Source organism: Lutra lutra, chromosome 4 (genome assembly GCF_902655055.1).
Source record: "Lutra lutra chromosome 4, mLutLut1.2, whole genome shotgun sequence".
NCBI lineage: Eukaryota > Metazoa > Chordata > Mammalia > Carnivora > Mustelidae > Lutra > Lutra lutra.
In genome coordinates this window covers 146103839-146116548 of record NC_062281.1, presented here as the reverse complement: position 1 = coordinate 146116548, position 12710 = coordinate 146103839, and the positions used below count along the sequence as shown (strand labels likewise).

At 42.5% G+C, this 12710-nt stretch overlaps 1 protein-coding gene across 1 annotated transcript in view; it reads right to left on the bottom strand.

The window, feature by feature from the left end:
* Positions 1–11908, bottom strand: part of DOCK7 (dedicator of cytokinesis 7) — a 221984-nt gene extending 210076 nt beyond the window's left edge. The window contains 4 exon segments of the mRNA XM_047723748.1: positions 11342–11589; positions 11591–11686; positions 11688–11860; positions 11863–11908. Coding sequence (XP_047579704.1) covers positions 11342–11589; positions 11591–11686; positions 11688–11860; positions 11863–11908 — 563 coding nt within the window.
* Between the last annotated feature and the right edge of the window lie 802 nt (positions 11909–12710).

Genomic DNA, 12710 nt, shown 5'->3' with positions numbered 1-12710 from the left:
TTACCAGGATGTGGAAAAGAGTGAAGGCTCATACACTGCTGATGGAAATGTAAAATGGTGTAGCTGCTGTGGAAGTTTCCTAATTCCTTAAAAAATTCAACAGAGGGGCACCTGGGTGGCTCAGTTTAAGTGTCTGCCTTTGGCTCAGGTCATGATCCTAGGGTCCTGAGATCGAGTCCCACATCGGGGCCCCTTCTGAGTAGGGAGTCTGCTTCTCCTTCTCCCTCTACCTCTCTCCCCTGCTTATGTTCTCTTCCTTAAAAAAAAAAAAAAAAAAAAAAATTTAAAAAAATTTCAACATAAAATACCAGATGACCCAGCAATTCCTTTCCTAGGAATATACTCACAAGAAATGAAAAAAGTGTTAAAAAAAAAAAAAGCTGTGCATGAATATTCATAGCAGCACTATTCACAATGTCCAAAAGGTAGAACAATCTCAATGTCCATCAACTGATGAACAAATAAACAATATGTACTACAGACGTGCAACGGAGTATTATTCAGCCATTAAAAGGAGTAAAGTACTGATAAATTCCACACCATGGATGAAACATGGCAATGTTATGCTAAGTGAAGGAAGCCAGGCACAAAGGGCTTCATATGTTCGGAAAAGGCAAATCTTGAGAGAGAGAGAAAGTACAGTAGTTGTTGCCCGGGACTTGGGTTGGGAATAGAGAATAAATGGCTACAAGGTATCTGGGGAGGTTCTGGAAATGCTCTAAAACTGGATTGTGGGTGATGGCTTCACAACTTTGTAAATTTACTAAAAATCATCAAATAGTACACTTAAAATGAATTAATTTAGGGGCGCCTGGGTAGCTCAGATGGTTAAGCATCTGCCTTCAGCTCAGGTCAAGATCCCAGGGTCCTGGGATCGAGTCCTTCATCAGGCTCCCTGCTCGGTAAGGAGCCAGCTTCTCCCTCTCCTTCTATTGCTCCCCCTGCTTGTGCTCTCCTGCTCTGTCAAATAAATAAATAAAATCTTAAAAAAAAAAAAAATGTAGGGGCCCTGGGTGGCTCAGTCATTAAGCATGTACCTAGGCTCAGGTCATGATCCAGGGACCCAGGATGGAACCCCGCATCGGGCTCCCTGCTTGGTGGGGAATCTGCTTCTCCCTCTCCCCACTCCCCCTGCTTGTTTTCTGTCTCGCTGTACCTCTCTCTGTCAAATAAATAAATAAAATCTTTTTAAAATAAATTAAATCTTTTTAAAATAAATTAAAAAAACTTTTTAATGAATTAATTTATGGTATACAAAGTATGCCTCAAGAAAGTTGTCTTTAAAAAAAGAGAGAGAGAGAGAGAAAGCCTGCATAAAGCTGTAACTGCTCTACGAGGGTGAGAGGAAGAAATTGCTTTCCAGTCAGAGAAAGAATGTGAAGATAGGAAAAGAGGAGAGCCAAAGTAGAGTCCTGAAGAAAATTTTGCACCCTTAGCCTCCTTACCACAATCCCTCATCTTCAGCAAAGTTTATTAAAATCATTAAATGGCTGATGAGTGCAGTTTTCTGGTAACAGAGGACAAATGAGAAACACCTCATGATGCCGCAGAACCACAACAGAGAGAAGCCTGGGAAAGCCAGACTGTGAAAACCAAGCCAACTAACTGCCCATGAGGGCTGAGCTGCCACTAAGTTCATTCAGAGCTAAACTTAAAGTTAAGGAACAGGGATCCACAGTTGCTTCACATTACACTGCTTTTCTTTATATTTCTGTATTCACCAGTTACATTTAAATTTTAACAGGTAGTACAACTGACTATATTGCTATATATTTAAATAATTACAGTGAGGCTGAACAAATTACAATGACCAATCTTAAAAGAATACCAGTTGTTCTGGTGTGACCAGAATTTGCCATCCCCCTCTTTCTTTTGGTTAGAAACCTCTTCTTTTTGGCAAGGAACTCATTACTTGAGACTGGCTGGGGATGACACCATCACATCTGTCCTCTAGCCAAGGAGAATGACATGTGACACAGGAACGGCCAGCATCCCCACTGACCCTAAACACAGTAATTGGTTCAAGCAGGAGCATGTGACACGAGCCAAACTAAATGGTAAGATTTGAGCCTGGGGCTGTCAACTCTCATTGCAACCATTTAGTGGAAAATCTATCAAAGACACGAAGAGGCTGTTCATACATCCTGGCACCCAATGTACTCAGTTGTAAGCAAATTAATCTGAATGGTGTTTCTGTCAAATGCAACCAAAAAGTCCCCTCCGTAAAAAGCCAATGAAAAAGTAGTGACACATCTAGATGCTTGCCAAAGCATATGATCAACCCAGAAGTGAAGGAAAGTTCACTCTCTCAGGAGATGGAGCTGACTAATGAAAACAGGATGCAAGACAAAAGCAGGTAGATAAATCTTCTTCCAGACTCCTATCTACGGACTGGAGAAACTGTTCCTATGTCCAAAGATACCTGCCAAACAGTCCCTCCCCAGCCAACGTGAAGCAGTGGCCAAGAAGATAAAGTATCACCTTACATTGTTTCCCATCTCTGCCTCACTTCCCTTTTCTCTTGCTGCCCCAGGATTATGCCTCCCAGATAAACCCTCAACTCTTAATCCTTGTCTCAGTCTCTGTTTTCTAGGCAACTCAGATTAAAAGGGTGTCTACAAAAAAACTTACAGCAACCTTTAGGCTTAAAGAAGTTAAACATAAAAAGCTTTCCCTCTGAGGTCATCAGCAAAATGAGAATGCTCAGTATTAGTACAACGTTAAACAGAAATGGTAATAATCTACAGAGTAATACAAGATAACCGTCCACAGAGCAAGACAAAACTGTAAGGTTTGGAAGGGGAAAAACAAAAATTCATGATATCCAGATGACACAGAAAATACAAAATTCATGGATACATCTTTTAAATAACTTTCAGGTTTCACTTTACTTTTTTATTTTTAAGATTTAATTCATTTATTTGTCAGAGAGAGAGCACAAGCAGGGGGAGCAGCAGGCAGAGGGAGAATCAAGCACCCTGATGAGCAAGGAGACCCATGTGGGACTCAGTCCCATGGCCTGGGATCAGGACCTAAGCCAAAGGCAGAGAGGTGCTTATTAACCTACTGAGCTACTCAGGTGTCCGCCACAGACACATTTTTAGCATTGACATGAGTTTAGCAAGGTATATAGCTGGATAAAAAATGGTTCTATACCTAGAAAGGATATGCATGAATCTTACAGAGAAAATTTTATAAATTTTATAAATTTTATAAATAAATAAAATCCTTAAAAATTTTTAAAAAATAAAAAAAAGACTCCATAAAGAGAATTTATTTAAAAACCACAGGATGAGAAAAAGTATTTGCAACACAGTATCATTCAATGGGTTCATACACTGAATATATATAAAGTACTCAAACAAATCAATAAGAAAAAGAATAATACAAAGGAAAAAATGGGAAGAATGCAAAAGATTTAAATAGGCAACTTATAAGAGTATATTCATATAGTCAATACCCATACAAAACAGAGCTTAATCTCAACAGTAATCAAGTAAATACAAAACAAAACTTTTATAATAAGATAGCATCATGCATGCATCCATCAGATTGGCAAAAATGACACAGTTGGCAGTACAAGTGATGTCAGCTAGGTACAGCAACACTACTATGAGAGTGTATATTTCTTCAGCTATCTAAGAAACCAGTTTGGTAATACCTAATAAACTCCATGATAAATAAAAGTGCTATGAGGAGCAACAAAGAATACCTAAGGACCAGCAATCTCATACCTGAGTATACCCTAGAGAAATTCGTGCACATGCATACCCAAATATATGTACAGGTGTGTTCACAGAACATTGTTTCTAATAGCCAAAAACTAGAAACAATCCAAATGCCCATCTACTGTAGAATGGAAAATCATGGTATATTTATATAATGAAATAATATAAAGAAAAAAGAATGAACTTCAACTACTTGTAATATTATGAATGAATCTCACAGATTAATTTTGAACAAGAGCAAGACAAAAGAAATACAATATACAATATGATTATAGTCAAATGAGTTAAAAAACAGAAAAAATGATTTTACTTAGAAATGCACTCATAGGTGAAAAGAATAGAGAAAATCAAGGAAATGGGGGTGGCCTGAGTGGCTCAGTAGTTAAGCATCTGATCTCAGGGGCAGGGTGGGGGGGTCTGCTTGTCCCTCTCCCTCTCTGCCTCTGCTCCTCTCCTGGCTTGTGCTGTCTCTGTCTCTCTCTAAAATAAATAAATAAAATCTTAAAAAAGAAAACCAAGGAAATGGTTATCCCAAAAGTAAAGACAGTGGATTGGAGTGGTCCGCAGAAAAGGTTAAGATTTAGAAAAAAGAAAGGATAGATTAAAAAGAAAAAACAACGTGCAGTTACAGAGTTGGAAATGAGCAGAGCATTTGTGAGAGTGCAAGGAAAATGTTCGACTGATTGGTCCAAAATGTAAGCTAGGGAATAAATTTACAAGAGAAGGACCAGATTATAGATGACTTCAAAATGCAAGCAAGAGTTTGGGTTTAACACTGTTGGAAGCTACTATAATGTTCTTGAACAAAAGAATGCCATGATAAAAGCTGTATTTTAGGGAGATTTCATTTGTAACACATTTGAATTACAGGAGGTAAGAGACTAGATCAGCTCTGGGCCGCTGAGGTCATCTAGAAGCAAGATAATAAAAGATGCTCCAATGGGGCAGGGTAGCATTCTTTCAAACAATCCTTCTTTTTTAAAGATTTTATTTATTTATTTGACAGAGATCACAAGTAGGCAGAGAGGCAGGCAGGCAGGGGGCAGGGCCGGGGTAGGGGAGCAGGCTCCCTGCTGAGCAGAGAGCCCAACGTGAGGCTTGATCCCAGGTCCCTGAGACCATGACCTGAGCCAAAGGCAGAGGCTTTAACCTACTGAGCCACCCAGGCACCCTCAAACAATTTTTAAATGTCCAGTTTACAAAAGATTCTGTGTCCGACACTAGATATAAAAAACACAGAACAGTCATCAAAGACCTCTGAAAAGCAGTATGAAGTAGGGGGAAAATGGCACGGAGGATGAGGGCAAGAAAAATTAAAAAGACAAAACCCAAAAAACAGTAGCCCATGAAATCAGTGATGAAGAAAAAAAGTCAAAGGCTCCTAATCTCCAGGCGTTCCATAATTCAAGTACACACAAAGTACCATGGGAAGCACAGCCATATGGTCCAAGGACTGATGAGAACAAGCAGAAAGTGGTTGTGACTGCACCACATACATGTGAGAAATGTGACTAGAAGAAAGGAATGACTGGTTAGCAGCTAGAAATGCAGAAGATTCAATAGTTTTTTGTTTTATGATGAAAAAGGCATAATAAGTCTTATGCGTTAAGGGAAACATCCATAAAAAGAAACATATTGAAGATGCTAGAAAGGAAAGGAAAAATTATGAGATCAAGGTTCTGAGGGAGGCAGCAAGGTAACAGGGTACAAAGGACGAAAAGAATTGGTAAACTTTAGGGAAGGGATATCTTACAGGCTCAGGAGAAGATGTTTAAGTGACATACAGGAACAGCAGCGTGCTGAGGTTATCACCGACTCATGTTAGATGATCCAGAACTTCTCAGTAAAAGATGGGATAGGAAAACAAAGATGTTAGTAAGAGAAATGATTTAGAGTAAACCTCATTGCAAATGAGAAGACATTCATTATTAAAAGTTCAACTCTGCACTGTTCTGCTCTCCCTCTCAGGGGCAAGAAACAGGTTAGACATTCAGCATTGAGAGTTAGTGAGATGAGTACAACAAAAGGCCAAAGTGATGAAAAAGGGAGCAGTGAAGTAGATGATATTATGTGGGAAGAATTTCTTTAATAATGAAGTGAAGAAAGTAGACTGGAAGACCGAACCTATACAGCCAGAGTTATGCACAGATTCAAAACTTAAAAAAAGAGAGAGAGAGAGAGATTATAAATAAGCCTATGTCCCGGAAATCCTACTCATGTTAAGATTTTCCTCAAAAATAAAAATCTGATGCAAGCCTTTCATTAAATTCTGCTTCTTAGGCAACAAAATGATACCAAATTAACAAAGGAAAGATTAAGTAGGTAAGAAATTACTTTGGGGATGCTAATGGTAGCACTGTTAGAAAATGTGGAACTACCCCAGAAAATATTTTGCAGAAAGAAATACAGTATATATAGTACAGAAAGAATACAGAAATTTAAAAAAAGTGTAAGATCTGAAATCAGAGAACTGGGGACTGAGTCCCAATATGAGCTAATAATTTCATGAGATGTAGGCCTCAGTTCCTTATCTGGATTATGGGAATAATAATCATTGTAAATAATATAGGAATAATAATAGCAGCAACTAACATCTGTTGAATGCTTATTATGTTTCAGTGTTTTACATGTATTAACTTATTTAATCTTCATGATGACAACTTTTATCCCCATTTTACTGAAGAGAAAACTGAAACAGGGAGATTAGAGCAACTGCCCAGAATTATATAGCTATTATGTGGTATAGGCAGAATTTCAACCCATGCAATGTGACCTGGGGTCTACATTCTTTACTATGTTCTTCTGCCTCTCTAGGTAATAAAGATGAGAATGTAGTAAAAAGTGCTTTAAGTGTATCCAAATGTTCATCATTACTGCTGAGTATCTGGTAACAGGACAAAATAATCCAAACAAAATCATTAATCTACAATCAACACTCCACAAATTATACCTATCATATGTTACGGTGTGATTAAAAAAGGGGTAATTAACAATGAATATGCCTTGTCCTCCAAAAGTAGGGGGAACAAACAAGAGGCAGTAACTGTCATGAACAAAATACACGTGCTGCTTTTCCATGATGAGCTCAGCACAACCGGTGAAAAAATAGAGCTTTGGGACACATGGGTGGCACAGTGGGTTAAGCTTCGAACTCTTGGTTTCAGATCAGGTCCCTGATCTCAGGGTCCTGAGATGGAGCCCAGCATAGAACTCCAGCTCAGTGCAGTGTCTGCTTAAGATTCCCTTTCCCAGGGGTGCCTGGGTGGCTCAGTGGGTTAAAGTCTCTGCCTTCAGCTCAGGTCATGATCCCAGCGTTCTGGGATGGAGCCCCACATCGGGCTCTCTGCTCAGCAGGAAGCCTGCTTCTCCCTCTCTCTCTCTCTGCCTGCCTCTCTGCCTACTTGTGATCTCTGTCTGTCAAATAAATAAATAAAATCTTAAAAAAAAAAAAAAAGATTCCCTCCCCCAGCCTCTCCCCCACCAAAGTAAATCAATCAATCTTTTTTTTAAATCTAAAAAATAAAAAGTTTGAGAAATCACAAAATCATGGCCTCAAAAAGTAACAACACTAAATGCAAAGGGTTAGGAAATGACTGAGCCAGAAAAGAAATCAGTGTAATTCTTTTAAAAGTAAGGTTTCGGGACAATCATAAAGCTTTAAAAAGAAGAAATATAGGGTTTCAAATAGCAACAGGCTACTCACAGAGCAACAAATTTCATATATGCACACCACAAAAAGACTTATCACTTCTGGGGCGCCTGGGTGGCTCAGTGGGTTAAGCCGCTGCCTTCGGCTCAGGTCATGATCCCAGGTCATGATCCCAGGTCCTGCGTTCGAGCCCCACATCCGGCTTTCTGCTCAGCAGGGAGCCTGCTTCCTCCTCTCTCTCTGCCTGCCTCTCTGCCTACTTGAGATTTCTCTCTGTCAAATAAATAAATAAAATCTTAAAAAAAAAAAAAGACTTATCACTTCCAAGAAAAGGTCCTACACCACATTATAAATATTGTAACAATAAAAAATAATGGATGCTGGACACTTATGTGGAAAACACCGTTCTAAGCACTTTACTGGAACCGACTTTTTAATTCTTATAACAACCCTATAAGGTAGGTCCTGCTATTATCCCCAGTTTATAGATAGGGAAAATGAGGCAGAAGTGAGGTAAAGTAACTTGCCCAAGTTTATTCAATGAGGGCCAGTGCTAGGAAGTCAACCCCAAGCAGTTTATCTCCAAAGTATGTGCTATACTTCCTCTAGTAGGAAACTAAGAAGCAGAAGAAGAATTTATTCAGAAGTATTATTTAGCCAGAGTACCTGGGTAGCTAGTAGGCTGAGGTCTGCCTTCAGCTCAAGTCATGAACTCAGGATCCTGGGATCAAGCGCCACCTTGGGCTCCCTGCCCAGTGGAGAGTCTCCTCTCCCTTTGGCCCTCCCCTCACCCTCCTACCCCCAACCCCCTCCCCTGCTCGTGCTCTCTCTCAAATAAATAAATAAAAGTATTATTTGGCCATATTTGATAACAAGAATGAAAGTAGCTTTCAATTACAGTAATTCATCATCTATAACAATTCTGTCCTTGGTCTTCCCTCCAAATTAATCCACACATTCCTCCCATACTATCTCATCTACTCCTCTGGTTTCAGTAACAACCTCCTTGCTGATGGTTCCCAAAATCTATTGACCTCCAGCCCAATCTCTCTTCTGCATCTTAAACCTCACCAACAACCTAATAAATATTTCTATTTCAATGCTCAATGAGCACCTCAAAATCTACATGTTCAAAATTGAATCATCATCTCCTTCCCACCTCATTTCCTACCCTCAAATCCCTTCTTCCTCCCCTTCGCCTTTACCTCAATGACTGCCTCCATCATCCACGTGGTTGCCCAGGTCAGAAACGTAGATGTCATCCCAGACTCAGTCTTCTGCACCTTACATACCTAATCTATCACCAGTCACCTCCTCTATTTCTCTAATCAATGAATATCTCAATTCCATTGCTTTATTTAATCTGACAAATTTACAAGGCTTATTACTTTGAATTTTGTATTATTTTTTTTTTAAATTTATTTATTTGTCAGAGAGAGAGAGAGAGAGAGCAAGCACAGGCAGACAGAATGGCAGGCAGAGGCAGAGGGAGAAGCAGGCTCCCCGCCAAGCAAGGAGCCCGATGTGGGACTCGATCCCAGGACGCTGGGATCATGACCTGAGCCGAAGGCAGCTGCTTAACCAACTGAGCCACCCAGGTGTCCCGAATTTTGTATTATTTTGTGAAACTTTCTTTTTTTCTTGTATTTTGTTCTGTCTAATCCTAGCACAAACGCTGCAAATGAAGAACAGGTATGATATATATTCATATCTAACTCCTTAATGTGCAATTTCCTAATCAACACATGTTCTTGGTGAAACTTGGTTCTATTAAAAAGAAATTAATACTAAGCATGTACGTCAAGTAATACATTTTTTCAATGGCATTGCCTTCAGAAACAAGACTCAGTTACTTTGCAAAAAAAAAAAAAATAGTAATTTCCTATTAACTCTAGCACAACTCCCCAGAATATACCAATAATTGTTAATTGTCCAATGATAGCTACTAAAGGCTATGCACGGTGCTAAACGCTTCACACAAATTTTGCCACTTAATGTTCACAATGTTATCAACAGAGTACTGGTACTGTACCCATTTTCCAGATGCCAAAACTATAACTTAAGACTGATCAAGGTACTAACTTAGAAAATTAACAGTCATGGCTCCTGGGTGACTGGACTGGTTAATCGACTGCCTTCTGCTCAGGTCATGATCCTGGAGCGCCAGGATCGAGTCCCACCTTGGGCTCCCTTCTCAGCCGGGATGCTTCTCCCTCATACCCTCTCTCCCTCATACCCTCCCCCCTCATGCTCTCCCTCTCTCTCTCTCAAATAAATATTAAAGAATAAAGAAGAAGAAAACTAACAGTTGGGATTTGAACCCATGGCATAGTCTGACACCAGAGCACATGTTCTTAAGCACTTGCTCTTTGTTTTTTTGTTTTGTTTTGTTTTAAGATTTTATTTTGGAGGCACCTGGGTGGCTCAGTCGGTTAAGCATCTGCCTTCGGCTCCGGTCATGATCCCAGGGTTCTGGGATCGAGTTTCCGCGAGTCTGGCTCCTTGCTGGGCGGGAAGCCTGCTTCTGTCTCTGCCTGCTGCTCTCCCTGCTTGTGCTTTCCCTCTCTCTCTGACAAATGAATAAATAAAATCTTTAAAAAAAAAAAGATTTTTAAAAAATAATCTCTATACCCAACACCGAGCAAACCCGCAACCCCGAGAGTTCCATGCTCCACCGACCAAGCCAGCCATGTACCCCTTGTTATTTTGCCTCTTAAGGAAAAAATTAAATGCTTTAAAGCTCAAAAGGAAAGAATAATTAGCACAAAGCCTAAATCAAAAAGCTGTTAGTTTTAAATGAAAAACGTGCCACAACAGAGTAACGCTATGGAAGTTAAGGCAGTTAAGAAAGAACCCGTTTGGTCGGTCCAAAAATCGTTAAGCAAGATCAGCAAACGAAAAAGATACAGAACCACAGAAATAAAATTGTCGAAAAAGTAATGCATTCGAACGTTTCTTTTCTTGGGACATCATAATAAAACCAACTCAGTCTAGTGTCTTCACATTATTATATTTCAGGATGAAATTCTACAAATATTAGAATCCCCCGCCGTTATTCAATTTTTGGTTCTGGCAACCTACCCACCACAGGCAGGTAAAAGGTTCGGAAATCTCAACCGTGATTCGCTTACTTCCAGACTCCTAAAACGTGAGTCAAAGGGCCAGTATAATAAGGACACTATCATCCATCTTCGTCTGGTGCCATTGGAAACACAGGCGCACGTTTAAATTCACATGCTTCTAAGATCAAGCTCCAGCCTACAATTCGTCCAAGATTCGGCAGCTGCACACACAAGGTGCAGACCACAAGCTCTCAACTTTTCATTTTGACTATACGTTTTAGATTCTGGGTGCGAGAGCCTACTTCGAACGGGCCCCTGGTTGCAAAGAGGATTCCTGTTAGATTTCTTGGGAAGGGTGGGAGGCGTGAAGAAGGGGCGGCCTCCCACCGGCCAGGAGCCCGCCGCGCGCCGAATCTTTTGTTGGGGAGGAGAAGAGGGCGGACCCCCCACACCCTCCAGGGGGCAAACGGGGGTGGGCGGGGAGAGTGAGGGAGCGAGACGCCGCGGCAGCCCCCGGCCAGCCCGGGGGTGGGGACACAAAGAATTTGGGGAGCGCCGATCGGCTAGCCGACGAGCTCCCCACCCGCCCTGCAATAAGCCGCCGCGAAACTCCAGGCCCGGACCGCCGAGGAGCCGGCGGAGGCCGGCGCGCTGGCGTGTGGGTCTCCCTGAGACCCCGGGCGAGGATCGGCCGCCAGCGCGGGCTGAGGGCTGGGGTCGGAGGGCGGCGCGAGGCCTCGGCTACACCCGCGACAGCCGCGAGCCCCCTCCGCCCAGCCGCCGACCAGGCCGCCAGATCCCCGCGCCCGCGTCGCCACACCCACCCGCCTCCTAGGCCGGGCTCGGGAGGACTCCCGGCTCTTCCTCCCGCCGCGGCCGCGCGCCCCGCGCCCGAGATTTACCTGCTGATCTTCTGGGCAAAGGCGCGGCGCTCGGCCATGGCTGCTAAGGCGGCGGCGGCGGCGGCGCTCTGGGCGCGGACCGGCGGGCGCGTGCCTCCTCGTTCGCGCTCCCTCCCTCGCGGCCTCCGCCAGTCCCAGCTCCGGACCGGGGAGGCTGGGGCTGGCGGCCGGAGCCGGGAACGAGCCCTGCCGTAATGCTCCTGAGAGGCGCGCAGCAAGAAACCGCTCCTCCCCCGGCGCGTCAATCCCCGCGGGAGCCCGGGCTTCGGCAAGCAACTGCAGCCGGCTGGAGCCCTGGGGAAGAATGGGGCGTGGAGTGAGCGTCACGCCAGTCCTGGCCGCCTCGGCTGCGGGGCTCGCTCAACCGAAAGGATACAGAGAACAGCCAGGCAGGGGCCAGCGACTTGGCGAGGCAGGAAAATAAGATTACAGAACGCGTCGGGGAGGGGGATGGGGGGAGCTTGGCTTTCCCGAAAAGGAAGGGGAGGAAATGGAAGATGGTTTTTGGCGAGGGGGGCTGTGCTCTGACGCCCAGGATGGCTGAGTTCTTGTTCCTGCTGCTCCCATCTCCGAGCAGTTGAAAGCACTTTCTGTTCTGCTCCGACCTTGTGAATGGGGTCTGACCAGAGAAAGAATGGTTTTTCTTGTAGAAAAAGAGCTAAAAAAAGACCTTTCTCCTACAGAGGTAACAAGAATAGTTGACTTGTGGTGCTTAGCCAGACACAGATGAAAGTTTTACAGGCGTGATCTTAATCGCCACGACAGCTCTTTGAAGTAAGTTCTTATTATGCCCATTTTAGAGACAAGGAAATTTGTTCAGAGTAGCTAAGTGCTGGCCCCAGGTCACACATATGGTAAGTAACCTCTTCAGCTGAGGTTCAAACCCAGAGCCTAGTCCTTTTCTTTGAAGATAAGTGTTTCTCCATTAACAATAGGCTCCCTGAGACTATTACTTCCCTCTTTGGGATCTCATTTTCCATTTATAAATGTTAGACCAGATGAGCTCTAATGTACTTTACCATTTTGATGTTCTATTAAATAATCTATATATTTACCACTCAAAATGATCTTGCCTGTTAAATCCTATAAAACAGGGACTAGCGAAAATTATGCCTTATTCTGTTGTAATCCCATAGCGTGAAGAATGTAGTTCCTAATGCATATTTGCTGATTACTTGTGTTGTGGTGAAGCTAGGAAAAATAATCTTTGTTTCTTGTAGTACCTTTACTCAAGTATTGCAAGGATTTATGTGTATTTTTTTTTATTATGTTCTCTCTGTGCCCTTGTGAGGTACGATGGATACTTGTTTTCCTCTCTTTTACAGTTGGAAAATCTGTAGCATAAAGCCATTTGCTCAGTCACACACTG